The sequence below is a fragment of the Eutrigla gurnardus genome (genome assembly GCF_963514095.1).
Source record: "Eutrigla gurnardus genome assembly, chromosome: 12".
NCBI lineage: Eukaryota > Metazoa > Chordata > Actinopteri > Perciformes > Triglidae > Eutrigla > Eutrigla gurnardus.
Window position 1 is genome coordinate 7,978,867 of NC_139926.1, and position 25,985 is coordinate 8,004,851.

The 25,985-nt window shown below is 44.7% G+C and overlaps 1 protein-coding gene across 1 annotated transcript in view; it reads right to left on the reverse strand.

Annotated features, from left to right (window-relative positions):
- Nucleotides 1-2,555: 2,555 nt before the first annotated feature.
- Nucleotides 2,556-25,985, reverse strand: part of vwa8 (von Willebrand factor A domain containing 8) — a 59,998-nt gene continuing 36,568 nt past the window's right edge. Inside the window, exons 30-45 of the mRNA XM_084023557.1 lie at nucleotides 23,847-23,966; nucleotides 23,615-23,679; nucleotides 23,400-23,525; nucleotides 23,211-23,320; nucleotides 22,578-22,729; nucleotides 21,488-21,692; nucleotides 21,325-21,406; nucleotides 20,641-20,845; nucleotides 14,555-14,663; nucleotides 14,172-14,328; nucleotides 10,429-10,537; nucleotides 7,827-7,952; nucleotides 7,208-7,366; nucleotides 5,803-5,901; nucleotides 5,325-5,563; nucleotides 2,556-4,160 (exon numbers count right to left, since the gene is read on the reverse strand). Of these exons, the coding sequence (XP_083879683.1) occupies nucleotides 4,052-4,160; nucleotides 5,325-5,563; nucleotides 5,803-5,901; nucleotides 7,208-7,366; nucleotides 7,827-7,952; nucleotides 10,429-10,537; nucleotides 14,172-14,328; nucleotides 14,555-14,663; nucleotides 20,641-20,845; nucleotides 21,325-21,406; nucleotides 21,488-21,692; nucleotides 22,578-22,729; nucleotides 23,211-23,320; nucleotides 23,400-23,525; nucleotides 23,615-23,679; nucleotides 23,847-23,966 (2,172 nt within the window). The 3' untranslated portion in view covers nucleotides 2,556-4,051. The remainder of the gene's footprint in view (nucleotides 4,161-5,324; nucleotides 5,564-5,802; nucleotides 5,902-7,207; nucleotides 7,367-7,826; nucleotides 7,953-10,428; nucleotides 10,538-14,171; nucleotides 14,329-14,554; nucleotides 14,664-20,640; nucleotides 20,846-21,324; nucleotides 21,407-21,487; nucleotides 21,693-22,577; nucleotides 22,730-23,210; nucleotides 23,321-23,399; nucleotides 23,526-23,614; nucleotides 23,680-23,846; nucleotides 23,967-25,985) is intronic.

Here is a 25,985-nt window from a genome sequence, read left to right on the forward strand (position 1 = left end):
AGCCTTGTAATCCTCTCTTTACAGCGGTTTGTTTTTCATCACGACTCCGACGGGGCTGACTGGCTGCCCGTACATCTGCGTACATCAGCATGTCTGTGTGTCAGGTGCTCCACCGCTCTGTCTTCATGTCTGTCAGCAGCTCTGCTCATAAGGCTTCTGTCAAGATTCAATGTGCAACTCAATTAGGACTTGACAGGGGCAGGTGTCAGCTGGTCATTCTGTGTGTGTGTGTGTGTGTGTGTCCAAGGTATGGTTGCCTGCCAGACCTAAGAGGGATCTCTTTCAGCCCAATGAGACAAATCTCCTCGAACTTTTTTTCTTTTTTAAACCACACATGCTTTGGCTCCACAGACTGATATTAAAACCAGCCAGTCACACACACACACACACACACACACACACACACACACACACACACACACACACACTAACCACATGGTGATTAGTGAACACTATTGACTCTGGACTGTAATTCCTGCCTAATGAATCCCCCATAAAGCTTTGGGACTGCTGCCAGCTGTCTGTCTATACCGCTAAAGGGGATAGGAGCCCTTGTCTTTCTGTTTAGTTATCATAAAATGTATAATATGCAACAATTTAAAAATGTAATCTCTCTCTCAATCATCAGTTGAGTATCATCAGTATGCAGCCTACTCTCATGCCAAGGTCACCACTCTGTCTGCTTTCTTGTGCTTCTGTGTGTGTGTGTGTGTGTGTGTTTCCCTCTCTCCTCTGTGTGCTGCTATCGACACAGGGAGAGCAGACAGGCCACAGCAGGATGAAGCGTGCCATGGCTGCATTAATATTCCGTACCATCCTTGTGGGTTGTGCAGAGGTATGGTTGTGTATAATGTTTTACTCTTCTAATACAGTAGTGTATATGTTTAAAAGCTCACACATAGAGAAAACAGCATTGGGGTGATGCTTCCCTTCAGTCTGTATTGCATCTTAGTGTACATCATTCGGCTGACATTACTAGCTAGCTCCTGATCACGGCTACAAACAAGTACATAAATAGGGTACTTCATAGAACCACATGTCATAAATGGATTAACTGACCACATCATTGTCTGAAATAATGCTATATAACATGTTAAATCCCTGCACTGTAATGACACTTAGAACACGGGCCTGCAAGTAGCATCAGTCAGCCAAATGAGCACCCACGCTCCTGGTTCTCCTGTTTAGACAAACACCATGGACAATCCCACGAGATCAGCAATCAATCACATCCACCGGTCAATATGTCCCTCTGTGTTATAAAGATCAATCATGATGCAGTTTGGCCTAAAGTCAACCCCGGCACAGCCACACTTATTACATACCGTATGTGTCATCTTGTCAAGCACAGGGCCCAGACTGAAATGTGATGACATCAGCCAAAAGTAACCAAAAGGTTTGCTTTAAGCTTTCATGAATCATCAAAGTTTCTGCTGATTTTTCCACAATTGCAGAAACTGTGACTGACTCATATTGTTTTTTTTAGCATGTAAGACTGGGACACACATCAAACAAACTCACACCCAGTACTGACTAATGCGTGTCATACGCCGCTAGTCTAGACGTCTTATCTCGCTGTTCTAATCATACAGGGTTTTTAGATTAGGCAGACCAGGTGTGCACTACAAGTGTGTTTGAATACCTAAAGTCATTCTTTGAGTCACTTCGTCATTGCAAATCTATGGTGATAAACAGTGTCAATAGAGCAGTACAGGAAGCAGGGATAGAAAGTGGGACAGACTGCACTGAGTAATTACCGTCGCCCTACTCTTTCCATAGGCCAGACAAGGTCACGGCAGAAATTGTAGGGTGAATAATATAACAATGCAGACATATGATTGAACCAAGTAATAATATGAAACATTTTCATTTAAAAGCATCTGTTCTACAAGCTGGTGTACTGACTGGACTGCCATTTAATGATGAGTTTTATGATATTTTGACAAGCTAAACTCCCCGGCCCAGATGTACCTTCCCTGGAAAAAAATCCTCCTTCCTACAGGAAAAAATATTTTACTTTCCCAGACGTTTCACTTGGAATAGACAGAGGAAGTTCTTAGCAAGAGGTGCGACAGCCAATGACTGAACACATAAATATCCAGAAGCCACATTTCCACAACATGGCAGGGCAGAGGATGGCATCAGACTACACAGCTATAAGCTGAATCTTGAAGAGTTGCAGAGTGTGTTGAGTTGTTTTGACTAGTCAAAGCAGTGAGAGTGGGCTGGCGACTGTGGTTGAGTGAACGGTTCATTACAACACACGGAAATAGTGACCATGGGGGAATGAGAAGGAAGCTGAGTGGTCCGTGATTCTAAGAAGGACCTCAATTTCTAAGAATTAAGAGCTTCTGGTCTGCCGCAGGATGATATACAACCTGATAACTCAAAACACACACTTAATTCTTTATCTTATTAGGATATATATTTTAAAAATAACACAAAATACTTGTAATTCTACTTAAAATGTGTCATAATATCGCTTTAATGTGTTTCCTGCTTTGTAACAGTGTAGTTTTCAGATAATCCAACACAGCTTTTAAATTGTTTATTTAGCATTTAAAAGTCAAAGAATTCTCTCAACCTCAAACACTTCATCCTCTTGGAGAGTGAGGACAAATTTGTTGCAAATGCAATGCAACGGTTGTGTTAAATCACGTAATATTCAGTACAGATATGGGGAATCAACTGAGCAATGTTAACATGATTTATTAACATTTTGTACGTTACTGGAAAAAAAAATCCTCATGAACTTATAACAACGTAGCCTACAATTACATTTTTATCTGCTGCTATGCAAACTTTAAATACCTACATGCCCAATCATGAAGTTTCAACTGCAAACATACGATGTAGGCAAAATGTCTGCAGAGAAAACTCCAGTTCTTAATGGAAATAAACAGGGACATCGCTCTATCAGAGAGGAATCAATAGACAATTCTAATTAGACAAGCTGTTCTCTTGATCCTGTGTGTCCAGCATAGTGAGGCGTGAACACAAACACAACGGATGCAGTAGTGGATGCATGTGGCAGAAAGTTGGCACCGATGGGGGGGAATTAATCTGACTGCACAGCATGATGTCATCGAGCACAATCTTACAATAAAACACAGACAATTTTCCACTTATTTTCCTTGCAGTGGCAAAGGTGTGTGTGTTTGAGAAAGAGGAGTGGGAGGTCTGGCAATGAAAGGCGATCTCAGATTCTTTGCAAGACTAAGACGAGCACGGGGCGTCACAAGGTCCAGCAGCCAGGAAGGAAAGGGCTTGTTCTTGTTGTCATAGATGCTGTAGGAGAACACACACACACACACACACACACACACACGCGCAGTCGGGGATTGTGCAACAGTGGCAGCCTTTAAAGAGCATGTGCAGTCAGGTGGGGAAGTTCCCTGGTCCCCCACAGTCCCTGCATTCCAGAGGAGCCAAGTTATTGCCGCTCGTGACATCCGAGTGTCGGTCAGGTGGCCCTTCCTGAGTGACAGATAATAAATGGGCAGGAAGTCCAAATGAGTGAGGCTGTTTCAAGTTCACGACCCTCCTTTAAATAGCGGCGCTGCTCACCACCCTAAACAGGACGAGGACGTCTACGTTTGTGCGTCAGCGCGGTCGCCCGAGAACACGAAAACAACAACAGGTTGGCGTCCGCGTTTGATCCCCACACGGGGGTCTGAGACAAACTCCAGGAGTCCATGGAGTCACTGTAGTTACCAATACAATGCCCGTCATAGTAGAATACAGTCAAACATCAGATCACAGGCGTGTTGCAGACCATATGGTGCAGTACTTATTCCCAGAGGGGAACTACACAGCAGCTAAACGTGACTTCACTGTCAGACAACGCCTTTCCCCTTCAGGACTGAAGGACCTGAAGAGGTGGGTCTTCTGTTCTGATGCAGCTTCTTTAAAGGAATATAATCTGATACAGAAAGTGGGTTATGGATACATTGTGATAAATCACAACCTTAAAGTCTCAAAGTTCACAGAACACATTTTTTTTAAGATTTTGAATGTGTGAGAAAAGTGTATGTGTTTGTTTGTGTCATTCTTAGGCACTGGACAGCATTGTAGATGTGAAGATCTGCTGCAGTATTTGGGGGATCTGCTTGGTGTCCATGGCAACGAAGGATCTCCCTGCTGGAAGGGTCTTTTGGAGTCTGAAATAAAGAAGAGAAAAAAGATAGTTTGAGTTTAAAGAGAGGGACTGAACTTTAGGTCAGGTCCGAGACAGAGTCCAGTGAAAGGTGGCCGTCACTCACACTGATGAGCTGAGCAACAAGACACAACAGCCACTTCCACTGCGTTTAAGTCCTTTTATATGAACCCACTACGTCTGATGGCACCCTCTCTTAATTTGTTCTTTCATTCACCCATTTACTTAAGGTCTTTCTTTTGAATGAGTAGCTAGATTGTCTTCTGCATGAGGACACACACCAGCATGAACAGGCATCGTAACATTTAATTACGTAATTGTATAGCTTCCCTATAACTACGTTCCTACGCTTGCATGCTTCCATGACATGTGAATAAATCATTCTATGGCTGCAGCTATCATTGGAGTGATCGAGTATCAGGTAAAAAAAAAAAAAGCAACTTTTTAAATTCTTTTCTTTTCTGAAGCCCATATAGTGCATTTTTCGCTGCTAACTGTAACATTACCTAGTAATTTCTAGTAATCTAGTTACTCGTGTTTTTCAAGGAATGGTTTCCAATATCATTCTTATTCCTCTATCCTCACATTCTGACTTCAACCCATAAACTGTAAATCTCTTTGCATTCAGACTTGATTTCTAGCCTGTGGAGCTTCTGGAGCTAAAGAGTTATTCCTCCCGTGGCTTTTCTTCAGGGATCAGAGGTCTCTTTCTTTGCTTTTCCCCCTTCCTCTCTTGCGTCATGAGCAGAGTGCAAAACAGGTCATTGTCATTCTGAAGGTGCTTAAGCTTGTGACTGCATTCTCTGAAACCAGAGGCTCCTCAAAGCAGACCGAAGGTTGTACTTACCCTCTTTTGTCCTGCCTGCAAAGCTCAGGACGTAATCTGGGATCTGACAACGAAGGTCAACGGGACCAGCAGCAAGTGTGAACATGAGCACATGAGTGGGTGAGTCATTGTTCACTTTCAAGTCTAGTTGGCCTTTATTGGTTCTGGATGACCGGCTACAGTCGATATTACCTTTGAGTGAGGTTCCTTTAGCAGGATCCTAAAAACTGTCTTCCCTGTCATCCTTACCTTTATTTGGATTATGCTCTTTTTTCTCCCTCTTCACCAATCCTATTTCCTCCATTACTCCTCTACTTAGGTCCCCCGTCTCCACCCCCTCACCTTTCTGCCTGATCACCGAGGGATCCGATGAAGATGGCGAAGGCATTGACCTGTGGGTCAGAGGTCAGGACTTGGGCGAAGCGTTCGGGCCGGATGCCATAGCGCTCTAGGTTGGCATCGCTGAGCACCACCACGAAGTGCTCGTCGGCTTCTTCCCGCGCCACCTCCTTAATGCTGGCGTCGGTGCCCTCCAGAGTGTAGTCTCCGCTCATGCAGAACTGGGCGTGGGCGTGCATGGTCTGCAGGGTGAGCGAGGAGGAGAGAGGAGGCATTCAGACATCGCTAACCTAACCCTCACCATACATTATCCAGGGTGTCACACAGGTGGTCAAATAACATATTGCAGCTAAGTGCCAACTTTCCAGTTAATGAGGGAGAAAGAAAGAAATACAACAAACAAACCATTGTTTTCAGTCTATATGTGGGAATAACAGGTGTACGTCACCAAAACAATAAGGGACAGATTCTGATTGTGTACCTTGAGGATTTTGAGTCTCTGTTTGTCATTCTTGGGTACTTTATCTGCTCTGACCAGCTCGATGTCGTAGCCGTCGCCCGAGTGGCCCATGATGTCATACTGCGAAGAGAAAACAGTTTAAGTAAGAGAAATGTTGACAAAGATATAAAGGCAACGTGTATCCACAGCATTTTATGGTTGCACATCTTGCTGATTTCGTGTAAACCCCGGTTGTGTGCTCCTCATGCACGGCCTGGAAGAGGAGGTTTTATGAGGAGGTGGAAGGATGCAGGTGTAGCGGTGCAGAAACGTCACATTGGAACTAATACGAGGCTGTCCTCGCTCCAAGCTGCACCCACTACAGTATGTTAATATGTTAAGCCTCCGTCACGACTGGCTTACATAAACCCGGGTCAGTCCGGCACTGTGGGCTCCATGTGGGTATTTCAGGACCCAGCTATTATGTATATGGGCTATTTCTAATAAGGGCAGCTATGACTGTGGTGGTCAGAGGCATGCGACTGTGTGTCTCATCCCTCCTCAACGCTGTTGCTGGGCAAGAAGCCTGTTTTGACAAATCTATTTCAGTTAGGTTTTTATAGACTTCAGGGACCAGGACTTCCTGAAATATGAATTCAGTATCATAATTATTTAATATAAATATAATTACATTGGTGGAAACAAAGAGTTGTGCTACATGTTTAGCTTGTAAACTGGGTCTGATGGATGTAATAAATAGGACATCAAACGATGAAGTGCCTTGCTACCACCATCACACACACACACACACACACACACACACACACACACACACGCACACACCCACACACACACACACACACACACACACACACACACACACACACACACACTGGTGTTACGCAAAGAAACACGACGTGACGAGCAGCACTGAGTGCGTCAGTGAGTGAGAGCGAGAGACTGATATGTGCTTAGTGTTAGGTCGGGTTGAGTGTCACTAAGGGGCCAAGAAGTCTGTCTCTTTTCAACTTTTACACACACACACACACACACACACACACACACACACACACACACACACACACACCTTCTCTCTGCCCCTCTCTATTTCTACATCAATATGATTCCACTTTCCTGGATAACATGTTAGTCCTGATTTTCCATTCAGGCTCATGAAAGTTGGGTTTTCTTTGCACAAACTAAGTGGGTTAAAACTGGGACAAGAGAGCACACGCAGCACATGAAGTAAGTCGCAGGCAGGTAGTGAAGATCATACGGTTTGAAAACTCCTGTACATGACAAACCAGATGGGATCTGCCAAGTTATCACTATGACCTCGATACGTTTGGAAGAGAAGCTTAGACGACAGCGGCGGGTGGAGATTGAGCAATAAAGACGGAATCCTCAGCATTACATTAATGTGGCTTCCACACACACGATGTCTCACCTTGAACTTGTGCTCGTAGTTCTCCAGACCCTCCATGACCATGCACACGGCCTCCATGGAGCGCTCCAGCCTGCCGTCCACGCCGTTGAAGCGGTACATGCTGCCCGACACGTCCACTAACACCCGCAAGCGCTTGGGCTTCTGCTGAGGGCTGCCCAGCTGTCAACGCACACACAACACCAAGCTGTCAAAGGGAATCAGCCACGACTAATGACTAAATGAAAGAAAACTTTTGGAAAGTGTTTGTGAGGAACTTGGAATAGCTCACTTAAAAATAACATTCAACACAAGGTAAGGATCTCAAAACTGGCTGCAATTATTTCAGTGTAGACCTTCACACCAGACCAAAACTATGCAATGCTTGGAGCTAAATAAGGAGGAAAAACATGGCATGCACATAATGGTTAGTGTGTGCTTGTATGATTAGTGTGGGAACTATCTCTGTGCTGTATGTGTGGAGCGTACATCCCAGCAGAAGAAACCACTAGAGACTGTGTTTGATAATAATCTCACACGCACCGCTGGAATGTATCGTATGACGGATAAAGGTCAAAAAGATGTGGTTTAAATATCTAACACACACACACACACACACACACACACACACACACACACACACCTCTGGGTCCAGCTCTCCCCTGCGTTTGTATATAGCCCTCTCTCCAGTCAGTCCATCAATGATCTTAGCATCATCCAGTTCTCCCAAAGCCTGGTTCTTCAACCACTGCCGCTCCTTTCCTTTAGCCTGAAAAGCACAAACACACACACACACACACACACACATATGTTATGTACCAATCGACCCCAAAAAAAAAAACACATTTCAAAATCTGTCTGGGGAAGATGATTTCATTGGGGCGGGGGGGAAATCCAGACCGGCAGAGGTTTACAGTGAACACAGCATGAGTATACTTAAAGGAGCTCTCCTCCGGCGGCACGTACGTTAGTCAACCCCACCACCACCACTACTAACACCTTCCCTCCCACCCAGAACAGAGACAAGAGCCCGGGGTCTCTTTGAAGCTCTCAGCATGCCTCTCCACTTTGTTTTTTCTCCTTTTTTTTTTTTTGCAGAGTAAAGAGGAAGAGCAACACTTTCTCCTGTCTTCAGGTCGCCCCCTGAGGAAGGAGAGCTCCTTTATAGGACAGGAGGTTAACAAAAGCAGGAACACAATCGGCGCCTCCTCACCAACAACGGGTCACGGTGATGATAGCGTGTGCTGAACTTTCTTTTTCACACAAAAGGTCATAGTTTGGCCATCATGTCACACACTGCAAGGTCTCATGACTTAGCATCATTGATAAGAACTGAGTTGCGTAACGATAGCTGTACAGTACAAACAGAAGAAGACGTGTGGGTTAAAGAAGTTGTATCACGGCTACCAGGAAGAGCTTTTCCCCCCATTCTAGCAATACATGCAAAGAAAGATGGGAGTTGGATGTGTGTTTATCAATTTCTGCCAAATAAAGTGTCAGAGTATGATTGTATGACTGGACAGCTACTTATACTTTCTTTCAGAATGGAGATACACAAAGTAGAAATCAGGAAGGAGTATTGTACTTTTTCTTATAGTTGCGGTTTGAATTACTATATAGAAATGTTCTGTCATGAATAGGCGATCCTGGATGTGCACCAGTGAACAAGTGGAAGTTAAAACAGTTAACTTGCTAAAATATAACAATTTCTATTTTTGCCAATGTGGTACCTTTTAATAAGTTCACCAACATTAAACATTTCCAAAAGTACGCCACCTGTGCTAAAGATAGAAGTCATTTCCTGGGTAATTTCCCCCGGCTCGCTGTGATTTTTTTTGGCCAGTTATGACTGATTTCCTACTCTGAGTCTCCTGATAAATATGTGCCCAGCTGTTTACGATTGGCAAGCCAGTTCTTTGTTGAGAGATAAATAGAGAGGGGTTTCCCTCAGGGAAACAATACGCTATCAGTTTATTGAAAACTTGCCAGCTATGGTTACGTGTGTGTGTGTGTGTGTGTGTGTGTGTGTGTGTGTGTGTGTGTGTGTGTGTGTGTGTGTGTGTTTGACTCCTTAAATCACTCTTCAGGTATGATACAAATAACATGACTTTGCGGCGTCCCGCCTGCTGGGATTGGTATAATCTCCATCCACCTTTACAGCAGCGAAGAAGCCCCGGGCTACGAAGAGCAACACAAACAACATCGCGTTCAAAGCCAGCGCTGGCATGGCTGCAAACACCTGGATGGAAACACACACACACACACACACACACACACACACACACACACACACACACACACACACAAAAACACAAACACCCACTGCGACATATACAAACAGAGTGTCACACCTGGACAGGAGAATAAAAGAGCAAGGCTAAGCGTCGCTGCTCTGTAATCATTCTCACATGCTGCATGATTTTCCTCTCGTCACACAGACACACACACACACACATACACACACACACACACACACACACACACACATTTGCACGCCTCGCCGGTGCACATCGACACACATTTCCCCTGACAATCTCACACAAAGGGAGGAAAATCTAAGCCAAAATAATGAAATGGAGACAATATCACATCCTGGATGTTTTAACCACCACTCCCTACACTCTTGCTTTTCATGTGTTCTACCAATCAGTGTGCTGGCTGCAGCGCCCCCTGCTCCCCAGCCCTGGGGCCCTAAGGTCAACCAGTCGTCATCTACCACCTTCATGACCAACTGACCCGCAGTCCTTACTGTCTGGCTCTACTGTAAAGCTATTTGATCTAAATGTACAGTTTGGCTATGCTTATGCTTAAACTGTTCAACTAGAACTAGAACAAATTCAAATGAATATTTTTAGGGTGACAAAAACACCCTGAATTTACAAGGAAATGTAGAGAATTCCATAGTGTTAGAAATCCAATTGTGTTCGACGGAGGTAAAAATCATCACAACGTGATGCAGCTTCCATGCTTGATTGTCCATCCGTCGTATCACGTCATCATGGTATCAATAAGGGACTACTGATAAGACCTTGATTAAGTTATTTAATTTCATTGAAATTATTGAGAAAATTGCACAAATGTGCACTATTTCCAAAACTTAATTGACTGGCTTTAAACTGTCATGGTTATGCTTGCGCTATAGTTTTGAGGATAATGTTTTCGGTCTACTACTCGTTTAAACTCTACTGCTCATGTTTAAAATGTTAAAAAAGCGATGTGTAATGCCGAGTGAATGTGAAGCTCACCTGTAAACTGTCCAGCATGATGCGCAGAGACTGAACTTGTCTCTTGACGGCGTTGGAGAAGCGCTCGTATGTGTGGGCATCATATTCACTCATATTAATCTCCTTCAACCTGAAGAGAAACGACACACAGGAGGAGAGGAGACTTGATTTGATATGTGGACAAAACACCCATCATATCCAAGCATACAGTGTGGGATTTGTATATATTTTTGGACTTTCAGGTCCTTAAGCAGAGGCCACTCAACGGGGCACGAGCAGGTTTCTGCCGACCTGGACACATTTGGTTTAAAGGTATGACATATCAATCACATGTCCTATTGCATGTGCTGGTTCACCATGAAATGAACATTGCATTGTTCTTGGTCCAAAACCTCATATCAAGTTTGTGCTATTTATAATAGAATCATTGAACACATAGATAAAATCTCTGAAGCTTGTGTTGATCGCAGACCTTATTTCATCTCACTAAAAACCCATTCAAATGAAAACCATTGACTTCAAGACAATGGAAGTGGAAGTGAAAAATTCAAACTAATTTCCGAGGGTTTAGGACTCCTTCCTGCAACACTCAACTTGCACCTGCCTGTTGATTTTCCAAAGAAAAGTCAGGTACAGAGAGAAAGAAAGAGTGAAAATAGTCCTTAGTGAGCTCAGGACAGCTGTGAACAAAGTGACACAGAGGTCAGTGTGAAATATGGAGCTCATTTTGTATGGCTGTGTGTGTGTTCTCATAAAACACACCTGTGGAGATGACGACACAGACGGGCTGTGACCCCTGAGCCCAGCTTATCGGTAAAATCCCACTGTGCAGGTACTTTAGTATGGCTGACACAGAACCTCCACCCGGGTGTGGTGAGGGTCCTACCCTGTGCATGTGTGTGTGTGTGTGTGCATGTGTGTGTGTGAGAGAGAGAGAGAAAGGTGTGGGCGATCTCTGCCAGGTGTTTGAAACCTTTGGTGACAACCAGACCGTGACAACCGCAGAGATACAGAGCAGTGACTTCAAAACGCAGGGAGAGAAGGAAGGATGGTGGAGAGGCTCCGACTTTATGTGTCACGGCTTGCAACAAACCTGTGTGTGTGTGTGTGTGTGTGTGTGTGTGTGTGTGTGTGACTGGTTACATGAGAGGCAGACGAATGTGTTATGTAGACTGCGATGGCATCAGCCATGCAATCACAAACCGGCTCACTCGGAGGACACCAACCCATATAATGTCTGCAATAGACGAGTAAGGAAGTAAAAACACCAACATCATCACTTTAACACAAAATCTGCAATAAGTTCAACGTCCAAAGTCACAGAGTACATGTGGAAACCTATGATAAGTGTATTTCAGTGAGATTGGTGACTTCCTGTTGAGTCAGTCACCAGAACAACGAGAGGAAACAGAGCAACCTTCCTCCACTTAGCATATACAAACAGATGATAGAGATCAAACAAAGCCAACGTATGGACCGTGGACTGTGTAGAAACCCACTGGTTTGTGGACTGTGGTTTTGAAGCCTCGAGTTCCACATTTTGTTGCCATGTTGGGGTTTTTGACATGAGAATGAGCTAAATACAACCAAACGCAGAATAGGACGTTTTTAGGTGACCGAAATTCTTCCAACTTTTATGACTAAAAACACACAAGAGTTAAAGCTTTAACACGAAAACGCGGACAACTCCCAGAATATTGGCTATTTTTCATTCATTCAGCTCCCATCTATTCCCACTCATCCTTTGCTGCTTTTCATTCTCAGGACACGTACCGCATGGTATCACAGTCACGCAGCTATTTTGGTCTGTTCCTCTGCATTCACACCACATCATGTCAGCTCACAGAACAGTACATAGCTGAGTGACTTCCTCCACACATTCCTAGGTGTGTGTGAGAGAGAGAGAGGATGCGTGAGATTGTATGTGGTGACCAGTGGCCGGTGGCTGCGGCTATTTCCTTCAAATTCCTAACCCTTGACCTAACCAGGAGGTAGAGAGTGAATGACAAACACAGAGAAAGAATCTGTTCTGGCTCAAGGTGGAAATGTCACAAACAACAGCCACAAAAACAAGTTCTTCTGCACTTCCACTCAGTAGCTTTCCATCCCCAAAACCGGCCTCGCCCAGGTCCTAGAAACATACGGCCTCCTCTTCTTATATTTTGTTCTGATTTTATTCTGAGAATCATATTAGCTAAAGAAGAATGTTTTTGTTTAATCAGTGGCTTTTACATTCGTTCTTGTCCATCACAACCTCCCAAAGTATTGCCCATTGTTGCTGCCATGCTTTTGTGATGAAAATATAAACTGTAACAACTTATCCAACTATCCAACATCATTCATTCCTGAGAACTGCTTTCCATCTTTTGTGGATGTATTCCTTTACATCTAGGAGGTTTATGGATTCACAGCTGAAGGAACCACGACTTCTCTTATGTATTTATTTGTTTTTGATTAAATGTAAGAGTTTCTTGTCTTCATAGCCTAATGGTTTCAGCGCCAATCTATGCCTCTATGTTGTTACTTGTTATGTACAGCACATACCTTACTGTAGAACTCAAATTGAAAAAAGCAAAAAAAAAGGATAGATAAAATATAAATAAAGCTCTATTTTATAAACCTTATTTTTAATTTTGCAATGTAATATCAACTTTTCAAACTAATTTATGACCTTGATAAATGATATCAGCCCATAAAACATGATGGTCGCTATGAGACACAGTCATAAACCTAGCAGTATGTGTGTGTACATGTCATGTTTTAGGCATACCTCAGCCTGTTTTTGCTTGTGTGTGTGTGTGTGTGTGTGTGTGTGTGTCAGGTGCTCAAGGGTTTACAGGAGGATCATAGTTTGATTGATCCTTAACCTAAAGCAAACAAAGGATTGTGCATGCACATCAGTGAATGAGAAGGTATGGAAAAAAGCATGACGGAGCTGGCCTGTGATACCACAAGAAAAACAACATCAAACCTAGCCGCCACATCTGTAGGTATGTCCGTGTTCTCACCTGCTGCGTTAAACAAGTCAAGTACAGTGACGTGTACTTGGAAGCAGGTTATCAGCATGTAGATACAGGATTTTCTCTGGGCTTAGCCTTAGTGGGACATTGATAGACAGGCAGAAGACAGGGAGGGTGTCAAAGAAGACATTTAGAAAAGCAAGGGGAATGAGTGAAGGCCGAGGGGAGAGGAGAAGAGACAAGAAAGAGCAGGGAGAGGAGAGTCACGGAGGTTGTCCTCTCGGTGTGAAAGCAGCCAGTGTATGAGAAGGGCCATGCAGGGAGAGGGGGAGGATGAGGGGGATGGGGGAGGAAAGAAAGTAAAGAGAACTAAACTGTTTGAAGCAAAATGGAACAGAGACAGCCTTCATGGTTGAGCTGGTGAAAGGGGTGCCCTCTTAACCCTCCGCTCTGAAGCAAATGTGTGTACACACACACACACACACACACACACACACACACACACACACACACACACACACACACACACACACACACACACTGCCCAGTGGGATCGACCATTGCGCTCATCCATCCAGCCGGGACACTGCAGCCTGTGGTTGTTTGTCTAGGATGGAGCGCCATACCTGGGATGGCTGACTGACCAGGGAACTCTGCAGATGGCCTAAACAAATCAGCCGACAGCACACACACACACGCACACACACACACACACACTGGAGCTCACTCAGGTTGGATAAGGGTTATCGGTGTTTTCCCACATTTTCTAGCATGTGATGGCTAAATGTATTTAAGGCGACCTACCTTTCTTTGAAGGCTTTTTCGCCCATTTCGCGGGCTGCTCTGCGGACCTCTTCTGGAACTGCATCTTTCTCAGCCTGGGAGACCTGGTAGACCTTGTGACCTGCATCCAGCCGATAGGGGCCCCCTTTGCCACCCAGCCCCGCTGTGTCCCTGCCGCCTGCAATGAAAGGTTTTATTTTACTGTCAACATGGCACATTGACATGTACGATTACTGTTGAACTTTTGATCGGTGCTACTCTGTTTTTTTCTACCGTCCACTAAGCCCTTCCAAGGACAACTAAGCATATATACGCCTCCATACGTGCCATCAATCATGATAACGTGCGTGTAAAATTTCAATTTCAATCAGTATGTGTTGCTGAGCCAGTAAAAGCGAGGTCACCTGTGCCTCCAGCCCACTGGTTTCCCCCAACATGAGGAGCGTTGTTGGGGTCAGTCTTGCCATGTTTGGGGGCCGAGACATCCAGGCCGCTCTCCCTCTGGATGGTAATCTGAGAGAAGAGGATGAAGAGATGCCAAGTGGATCACTTATTAAACATTCATCAAACATGTAAGCGTGGACTCACATCTGGGCAGGTGCCACTGGAATGAGCGACTTACAACAGACGGCCTAGTCTATAAGGCTTATCCCAACTCACACAAAAAATAAACGTTTATTACCCATCACTGGTGGGGTCTTGCCAGGTATAAAATCTGTTTTTTCAGGACTTTACTGTGAATAGTCGTCCTGGAGCTTCATTGTTAGAAAGTCTCAAAATGTTAACACAACCCTTGGGTGTCACACAGCATTTATGCATTTCATAAAAAATATATATCCATAGATAAACATAGTGTTAAGATAACCAGTTATTAAATAATATCCCAAACCACTCGGGGAATCCAGTTTCATAAGCTTCTCTCTGGGAAAAGCTTCAAAGAAAATACATCGAGTGGCAACTGTAGTAGTAACCCCACTCTGCCACTAATAGAGATATGCCATTGTACGTTTCTTTTTCTTTCAAGCTCACACAACTCCTCGTGAAACCTCCCTTTTGTGTTAACCTCACAACGTACTGAACCAGTACGGGAGCGAGCCAACAAAACATCCAATCAGTCAGCTACCTACCACACAGTCAAAGCATCAAGAGAATGGACGCGTATCTGTAAGGTCAGCAGGCCGGATAGAAAAGCCTCTGTCTTTCTCTGCAGGAGAGTGATGGGGAAGGAGCAGAGGGAGCAGAGACTCTGAGAGGTTAAAGCTCTGGATTTTTTAGGTCCATCTCAACGGCACCAGCGGTGCCAAAATCAGCACGCCGGCTCTCATTCTGAGGCGGGACGGCCGGCCAGAGTCTGGCACGCATGAGGGAGTGAGAGAGGAATGGGCAGTTCAGTGGGAGACTAAGTGCATCCCCTGTAGTTCAGCTGCATTCTTACATACTGCAGGAATTTGAATGGTATCTGTGGGAGATGAGGTTTTGTTAACTGTGGCGGGCTGTGTGTGTGTGTGTGTGTGTGTGTGTGTGTGTGTGTGTGTGTGTGTGTGTGTATCTTAACTCTTTTGCTTGGTTTGTCATTAACTTAGCGGTTGAACAGACACTAATCTAGCCGGAGCAGCAGTCCAGCTCAGAAGCACCCCTCCTCTCCCCGGCCGACTCGCTGTCCACACCTCTAACTGACACAGTGGCGCTCAGAGCTCAGGCTCTGTTCTCACATCTACATGGCGATGCTGTATCAGCAGGGCTGTCTATATTTAGCACAGATTAGGAGGGTTAGTCTGATATAAACCATTTCAGATTACAAGGACAACACAACACAGTGTGGGAACCAGCTCATGCAGTGGGTCGACAGCTAAGTGTTGGACACAGTGTGTCTTCTAAAACCTCTCTAGCAGATTAAACAGCTAGACCTGATGCTCAAAATTTAATTTCTCAGAATAATCGAATTAACTTTCTAAAAAACAACCACTTGAGGTAAAGATAACAAAAATGGGGATTCATTCATTCATCTTGCTTTGTGAATCATAACATATCGGGGATGCAGATCAAAATCCAAGACAAAATATACTCCACAGATTCAACATTTAGGACAATTCTAATACATAATGTTTGTTTAAACTGAGTTACTGATGTATTTTGGTATCACTCAGGTTGTAAGAACAAATCAGCCTGCAGAAGATATCTCAGAAGGAGTCACAGTGGAATGCAGACACACCATGATCTTCATCTAAAGTCCAGCTGTGTTGGCTGTTGGCATTACAGATCGAACTGAGACAAAACTGGCTGTTCCTTGCATGACAATAGTGGGGCGGGGCTGTTAGTAACCAGCAGACAATGGGAATTTAAAAAGACAAACAGCCCCAGTGTCCCACGCAGCTGCAAACCAACAGAGCGTCTGTGCATACGTAGAGTTGTGTTAGTGAAGAGCCACAGGAAGTGTGTGTGTGTGTGTGTGTGTGTGTGTGTGAACCGATGCTGTTAACCTCAGTAACCAGAGAGAGCTCGGTGCCATAGCTCTGTGGTGAGATAAAGGGTCAGAGGTTTGAACCTCTCGTGTCACCACAGCTCACCTCCAGGAGCTCACCTCCGTCATGTGACCACTCTCTGATTGCGCGGGTGAAGTCACACGCCGCTTACAGCGGTAAAACCCCCAGAACAACAGAACATGAGCTCTGCAGCACACATGCCTGAGCCATGTTGGGTAACGAGGGCGTACACCTGATGCGGCGGCGGGAATGTGGCTTCAAAGGCTTAGCTGTACTGGCTAGACATATCGGACTCACTGAGTGTTTCTGAACGTGATTATGATCACTTGATGATTGCCACATACATCACATAGAGCACTGCTTCCGTCGGCCCTGTGTCTGTGCATCTGCTGGGCCCCGAGGCTCATTTTACGTGTGTCGGGAAAACAGTCCATCAGCGACGAGGTCGTGCTATCATGACTCCAGTTTCCCAAACACAGGTTTGTTTCAGTAATCCACCTTTGTCATCACACTGTATATAGTGTGGCTGGTGACAGCCTTGCTCCTGAATGTGTCTCCATGCTGGTACTGTGGATCAGTCACAACCAGTAAAAGGATGACGAACACTCAACTTTAGAGAACTGATGAGTGACAGCTTACGTCATGTGGCCATTTTGGGCTCTGAGAGCGGCTACACTTGGTTCAGGTTCCCTGTGCTCTCGTTGTGAAAGAGGCATGAGTCATTTAGGCAAACAAGATGAGTGTCACCGAGTGTGTGTGTGTGTGTGTGTGTGTGTGTGTGTGTGTGATCCTGACAGCAGGACTGTCACGAACTACACAAACTTCTACTTTCTACAATCAGATAGCAGATAATGTCATCCCCGAGCACCGTCATTCTACATACCCGCCTGCTTACATCAGAAATGAAGTTAAAAAAATAACGTTGGCCAAACATAAACCTATATAACCATTACAATATCCCTTGTTTCTATAATCAGTGACATTGAGGATATTAAGTTTATTTAGTCACGACGGTTTGAGGTTTTTTAGGAGCAGTACCTTCAGTGGCCTCTAGATCTTTGAAACTGTAGAGAGGGAACACCTCAAATGAAGTCATTCATATTTTCGACAACATGCTGGTGTAGATATCTCATTTTACTTCTCATGTCTGCCTTGATGTCTAAATTCTGGGTGTTTGGGTGTTCTGCCTGATGGACAGTTTTCTCGTGCCAACAACAGCTCTGCATCCCACAGCTGACATTTTCATTTTCCTGCTCCAAACACATGCCATTGTGCGTGGTGAACCCATCTTCAGGCTTTAAAATGACTCTTTGGAAACTACTGAGTGATGTCACAGACGCTGTGCACATGTTTTTTCACAGTAGGCTATTTGTTTGAAAACATCATGCAAACCCTGGATGTAATTGTTGCCATGTTGCTGTTACAGCTGACCCCGAGACAGAGGAACAGAAAAGAAGAGAGGGGAGAGGAGTGTGTGGGCAGCAGGGCTGTGGAGAAATCTTCATTTTTATGACTGTGGGAATCAATTTCTTCACCCCACCCTCCTCTCTCAATGGCTTCCCCCCTCTCTCTTTCTCTCTCCATCTCTCCTCTGCAGTCCACGCCTTGTCTCGTTAGATTAATAGCCTCATAAAGTTCTGATTCTCCCTTTAGAGGCCTAAAGTCAGAGAGTGATTTAGGAATTTGACGGCATCTGTGTGGGTGCGCAGTCACACATGTGAATGAGCTGCTTCTGAGTGCTCTTGAATGCGTGCCCCTGCTTGAAACTGGGTGCACGGCAGTGTGTATGCATGTGTTGGCATAAAAACACGCCTGTACATGAATGTGCGAACACGTGTCAACAAGTGTGTCTGGTGAGTGCAAAACGCATCGTCGATATTGCACTGTCTACAGTTTTGTGATTTGCACTTAAATTATGGTATACAGCGTGTGATGTAAGCCTCACCATGCAGGTTCAACAATTTGCTCCGGAATGTTATTGCACATTTCAAGAAGGTTACTGTAGTTTCAAGGGACTGCTGCAGAAGATTTGATCTTTGAAGGAGCAAGCAAGTGTAGATGTGCGTCTGAGTGCAGCTGATAAGCTAGCGTCATGTAGGGCAGGGAGGGATGGAGGGAGGTAGGGGGGAAGCTGGCTGCTGGCCGCTGGCCAACCAGACACCCACACTACTGACATACAGGTGCAAAAACAGCCACATTGTACAATTAAGTGTCAGGTTGAGTGAGTGGCTGTATGAGAGAGAACGTGGTCGTATCATGCTGGATACCTGGAGCTCCAGTTCAACAAAAGACCTGTGTTGTGTGTGCGGGGAGACGACGACGGACGTCTCCTGTGCTTCTGTGTGTGTAGAGATGATGTCAACGGCGCTCTAATGGAGCGATGTGAAGACAGTCACGCACACCTGCACATACACACGCAATGTGTGGCCACAGGAGGAACGATCTTTTATCATAAAACCTATTAATCACCTCCGACATCCATACGAGCAAATAGATTTCCTTCATTTCATACTTTAGTCAAAAGCCTGACTTTTAGCCTCTTGAAGTGTGTGATAAAACAAGGTGGCAAGTAGTGCGTATGTGCCGTATGTAAACAGGTAAGCTCATAGGGAGGCGAGGTGTGTAAACAGTGTGCTAAAGTAGCGTATGTAGATATAGAAGGCCTTGTAGGCAGGTATGTTTAAATACAGCAGTGCTTCTGTTGTTTCCAGAGGGCTAACACAGAGCACAGGGCGAGTCTGTGTGAGTCTGACCTACAGTGGACTCATGGTGCCTCCTCAAACACCTGACTGCTGAGGAATCTGGGCCAGAAGGAGGTCCCCTAAGGGCATTAACGGTGTGCAGGTGTGTGTGCCTTAATCATAAATATATTCTCAGTCAAAGCCAGCGTTTCATTTTTGGCTCAGTAGCCCTGCGCCCTAGAAATAGTCCTAGTCTCTGGACGGCAACACAGAATGATAATGATAAACATAATGATTTCCTCTCCTCATATCATTTTGCAGGAGTAAAGGTTGAAAATGATTAAGATTGACACAAATTATCTTTTTAATTTCTTTATAATGACTTGTGCAATATTCAATAGTCTTATAATGAAAATGAGCTGTATGTGTTCTTACTATACAAAAAGCCAAAAGGAATCAATCAAGGAGCAACGTTGACAGCAATGGAAGAATGTGTTATTCGCTTGTGGTTTTCAAAAATTGGTTTATAAAGCCAGTTTTACAAGTGTGAATGGATTATTATTTAATATGTCTGGAGGGTATCTTAAATTAATAAGACGATTGTAAGATATGAATATATAAGCATTATGCTTCTGTTTAGTCATTACTTAACTCACTCTTAATGACTTTGCTAGACTGATGATAATGATTGTATAGTAGAGTTTTATTGTGTGTGATAACTAAATAAAAATACTACGACTAGAACTTCATAATCAATTTGTGACTTTGTATGAATTAAGATTCAACAAATGATCTTTGAATGAGGAGGGAGAAAACAGTCCCTAATCTGCATCGTCCCACTTTGGAGATCGTCTCTCTGATCGACCTTTCGGTTCGTGGAAAGGCCTCCCTCTCTTTTCCCCGCCTTGTGTCCAAAACACAGATCTGCAGATATGCCCTCTACATCTGGGAGGCTACGTGATCTAAAGAATGTGTCTGCCTGTGTTGTGTATGTGGACACCACAACAATGCTTTCTCAGTATGCTGGTCCGATGTGTTCTGACCCACCAAGGGTCAAACCTATTGCATCATCAGCACAATGCCCCCCCATTCATACGCACCCACCCAGCTGGGTCATATATTTGGGTTCTGGAAACATTCCGGTTTGCATAAAATCAGGAATGTTTCCGCAGCTAATATATTCTGTCAGAGCGAGGCTATGCAGGGTGACATCCAGCTGAAATTCTGTTCATGCTAGTTATTTTTAAAGTAGCACCGCCCCTCGGTGGCGTTGAGAGAAACTGCAAGCATTTCTATTCATTACCCAGACAGAGTCGGGATATTTACCTGTAAAGGCCTGCCATCCTCTGTCCCAATCATATTCCTCCATTCCATCAGGGAGCGCTGCAGGGCGTCCAGTCCTGTCTCCCACAGCCGGACGTACCCGCCCATGTCCACTGTGACCACACCTCCAGAACCCAGAGCAGCGAGGAGCACGTCAGACTCTGACACCTTGGACAACCAGCTGGTGTAAGGTGACGCCGTCATTGACCTGCCAAACACAAATATGTAAGAAAGGCCGGACACAGTCACTAAAACAAGTAATCAAAAGGGCATCGAGACATTCCCTAGATTTACAGTTAAACCATTCCATGGAAATTATGTCAGTGAAAAAAAAAAGAGTTTAAAATTCTAATTTTGCAAGTTTAAAAATGTGATAGTAAAACAGAGACAATTTCTGAGTTTTTATCTGTGCAATGCTGTCTCTGGCCACTAGATGTTGCTACAGGATGCAAAATAATGTTTTAAAAGTATTGCCGAGTGAAGCGCATGCCTTTCCAATTCCCCAGTTTTGTACACCCTCAGTTCCTTTAATTGCCTCCTCTTCTCGCTGACGGGAGATGCAGCGGCGTGGGCGAGGAAGAGACACGAGGCGAGAGTGTATCCTTCACCGGGTCACAACCCGGAGAAGTGAGGAAACACGAAGGAACACACTCTAAAAAGGAAACGAGCCTACAGCGTTGCGTTTACCTTGGGACGGGAATATATTTCACTTTCTTGTTGTTCAGATCAGTCACCTCCAGGTACGCTGCTGTCATTGGAGGTGTGACGTCTGTGTGGCAAACGAGAAAACAAGTCTGAACACATTCTGTTTGGATTTGTTTGCAGATCTCACTGTGATGTGAACACTGACCTTTGGGGTAGACCTCCTTCAGGGGCACCTTGTTGGGCGGAAGGGCTCGGACCACCTGATTAGCTGAGAGCAGACTGACACAATTGTCCTGTTTGGCCGAGCTGGACTGAAGCCCACCTTTAAGGAACATGTGAGTCCCACTCTCAGCACTCCGCATCGCCGAGAGGTCAGCAGGCCTCTTAAAGCTGTACACCTCATTAGGGGACTGGACAAGAGGAGACGTCAGGAGGAATATGTCACTTCTTAGAAATCAAGCAGCTCGGTAGTCTAGTTGTGAGGTGAGTATATTAATATTCATGAGTTCAGCTCCAGCACTCACACCACAATACCTCATTCAACTAAGCTCTCAGGCTTCCATTCATGTTCTCAACCCACTTAAAACTTGAAGTAATACATTAAGCTGACAGCAGGTACACACTGCATGATTAACACTGATACACAGACCCACACATTCACATCTATGCCCTCTTATGAGTCTTTAAAGAGTAAAATGGAAACCTGCAGTATGTAAATACAGTGACAGCATATAAACGCCACAATAAAGCACTGGGGATAAAGTTCCATATAGCTCCATGGCAACAGGCTTTAACACTCTTGCCTCCCGCCAAGTGCTCCCTTAAAGTCTAGCTGGGATGAAAATTGCCTTTCTAACCCTTTGAGATCACATCCCCAGTTATATTGTCCACCTATTTAACAATATACTGAAAAAAATGACAAAAAATATATTTTTAATTTTATATCAAAATCTAATATATTTTGCTTCCTGGAAAACTAAATATGACCATGTTTACATCAGCTGGTAGCAACACATCTCAACCAATGATGTCAAGCCATCCATCCACATCCGTGCACAGAGCTAGAGAAGGTCGTGAGCAAATCTTTTCAACCATCAACCACCAAATCAACCACCTGCTATCCTGTTTCACTCAAAAATATGTTGCTGAAGCTGTTTCAGCTCCACTTTCAGACTATATCATACATATACAGACCCGAGCACAAGACATGCATGGAATTTTTATATATATATATATATATACACAGTATATACCCAAACATTAACCCATAATGTTTCATAATGTCCTCTTCTCACCACAAGGTCTGGGAAGCCCACAATGACCCGTGCGAAGGAGCCAGTGTCGGCCAGTATACGGTTAGGAGAAACGATCTTCTGGTCCAGAGCGACGCTGAGGTTCTCGTTGGGTAGTTGTTCACACGAGAGCATCTGGGGAACGGACACCTCAGCTGGGATGGTGGGAGTGACCGGGCCAGACAGCATGATGCCACAGAGAAAAGGGAACGTTGAGATTAACGGCGAAACAAACAATAAAACATTGTGTGGAAGGAGCTCTGGAGAGTGCAATTCATGTGACTATCATGTCAATGAGCTCACTGCAGAAGCCCTGCGAGGGTTAACCTCCTATATTTCTTCTTTAGAGTACAATTAAAGTGACTCTCCCCAGTTAGGTCCACTGAGTTATGATGGTCATTCAGTCTAAATTGATGGACATTACTCATGACTTCACATTCTGCTCTCACCAACTGTGACACGGAGTGGTATGAGGGTTTAATATTGATTGAAACATGCATGGTTCACTTTATATATTTGGTCCGACAGTGCTTTTGACAATAGGGTTGCCATAACCAGAGCAGCTGGATGAAACACAGAAGCCCTGTGAGTTAGTTTACAGCAGAGGGACGTCCATCCTAAATGTATGATATTTACCTGAGCTGACTCCATGACCCGAGCTGACTGAGTCCTCACTGATGCTGTGGAGCTGACACACTGCAGAGTCTTCAGCTGTCATATGCATGGGCTTGGTCAGCAGGAACTTCCTATTCAGTGACACATAGAGCACGTCACATTAAACGTAAATTCACACTTTAAGAGATTTGAAGTCCGTCCCTTACTCACTTGTTGGACCCGCTCTCGAGCAGCAGCCAGCGGTCCTCCGCCACCAGGAAGACTGACTTCAGGTTGATAGGAAGGGAGATGGCGTGAACCCGGCCCTCCAGCACATCCAGCACCTCCAGCTGGTTGCTACACACACACAAAAAAAACACAAGCACACAGATCTGATGCATGACTGAGACTGTGCTGTTTAACGGTGTTGTGGACAATCTAGTTACCCTTCCTCCTTGTAGAAGAGGAGCCAGTTCTTGTGGGCGAAGTCGTGACACATTTTATGCCCGCCCTGCAAACCATCAACGAAAATGATTTGTTCATTGATCATAAATCGTAACATTCTGCACAGGATAATGCATCACCAATATATTATTATGTGACGGGCAAATGATCCCTAGTCCTTAGATAAAACCGGAGGTGGTAATGTAGTGGAAGCTAAACAGTGAAACCTCTCACCTGTTGTTCCTTACTGCTCCACCAGTTGGAGGCTCTGGTGGAGGGCTGATCGCCGTCCGGAGACAACGTGAGCCTCCGCACGGCGCCCGTTACCATGTCCAAATGGAGCACTGTGTTAGTCTGACGGGGGGACAAATTCAAGGACAGACGTAAAGATCAGAGACTGGATGCAGAATAAAATGTTAAAAGCATTAATAACAATAACGTTAATTACATTAAAATACCCCCCGAAAGCAGCCAAATAGTATGGGGAGTGGGGAATTAATTTAATTCATTTATTTATTTATATATATATATATAAATTCCATTCACGTCTTGTGCTCGGGTCCTGGAGGCTGAGGGTTCTGCACAGTATCTTAGCTGTTTCTAGGACTAGACAGAGATCTCAGATGGAATCTGCTGGAACCAAGTGCTCCGATTACCACCGGAACCACTGTTGCCTTTACTTTCAACATATTTTGTAGCTCCTTTTTCAGCCTTTGGTATTTTTCAAGCTTCTCATCTTCCTTCTTCCTGATGTTGCTGTCGCTTGGGATAGTTACATTTATCACTACTTCTGTTGTTTATCCAGCACCACGATGGTCAGTTTATTAGCCATCACCAGTGTATCGGTCTGGATCTGGAAGTCCCACAGGATCTTAGCTCGGTCGTTCTCAACCACCTTTGGAGGTGTATTCCAACTTGACCTCAGGACTTCCAGCCCATAATACCCAGCACAGATGTTCCTGTATACCAGCCACTTGGTTATGCCTGCCTGCATCTTACACCCTACTGTTTTGTGCTGGACTGTCTCAGGGGCATCTTTGCATGCACCTGGGGACCTGTCTGGTGTGGTAGACCCCGGCCTGAACATGGGGTCCTGTCTGGTGTGGTCACAGTGCCCAGGAGATGAACAGGCACTTCTCCGGCTACCACTCTGTACTTGGTCAATGGGGGGACTTCAACCAGCCACCCTCCGTGTCCCAAAGCCCCACAATGTTCTTCTATCACTTATTTATTTATTATATGGACAGCAACTGGTTAATGACTCAAGCATTGTGCTTTTTCTTTTTTGTACCACGGCTGGAGCTTCCTGTGTCAGAGCCACACTGCTTTCTCAAACATTCCTCATGCCTGCAGACACTTCCTCACCGTTTGATCGAGCTGCTACCACTTTAATCTCCTCACCATTTCTTCAACTTTTCTGTTTATACATGCATCTGTTTCGGCACACATCTCTATCATTACAAATGGATGAGTTAGTTGCACTAATGCTCTCAGTTCAGTTCTAAACCACACAGAAAAAGCATAACCAAATCCATATGCTGGTGCCTATCTCTGCTGCTGTCCAATTTATACCAGTTACACTGTCACCTTTGATTTGGACTCAAGCTGGATTAGGTCACACGTCTGTAAACAGTAAATCATTTTTGAATAACTTCTTGTTCTACCACATCCAACAGAGGGTGCTCTTCTCCAAGTGGAACCTCCTGCAGTTAACGGCAACACTGCGCTGAAAGTTACTTCAATTCATTTTACATTTATTCTCTGCGTTTTTGTGCTACCTACATTTACATCACACGAGCAGTAGCGTTTCTCAGTGTGTGTGTGTGTGTGTGTCTACATACACAGTGTGTACTGGGTGAACTGTGCAAAAAGGTTTTGGTTTGTGAAGGCTTCATCTTCAATCAAATTGTATGTGAAGGAGCCACGGGGGAGCTGGCTTCGGCCCCGGCTGCCCTGCTTCACACTAATGGGTTCCTTGTGGCATCCCATTCCTGACATAGACACTACTGTCCTCACGGCCAGAGAAGGCAAACCCCCATTTCCTGATTCTAAACATACACTGCCTTTGGAGGGAGTGTGGACACGCATGTATGTCCTGCCCCTGCATGTGTCCTCTGACTGGCCGGGCTGTTATGTAATGTTGTCTTTGAGTTTGTTTTTGCATGTCCTTAAACGTGGTATTTTTATGTTTGTGTATGCTTTCGCATGAATTTCTGTGTAAATGCCTGGTCGCACCTGCATTTGTGTATGTGTGTGTGTGTGTGTGTGTGTGTGTGTGTGTGTGATTTCCCTGTAGGGCCAATGACCTGTGAATGAACTCACTGTTGTCTGGACCTCTTCATTTTTAGACAGACGTAACATGATCCATCATCC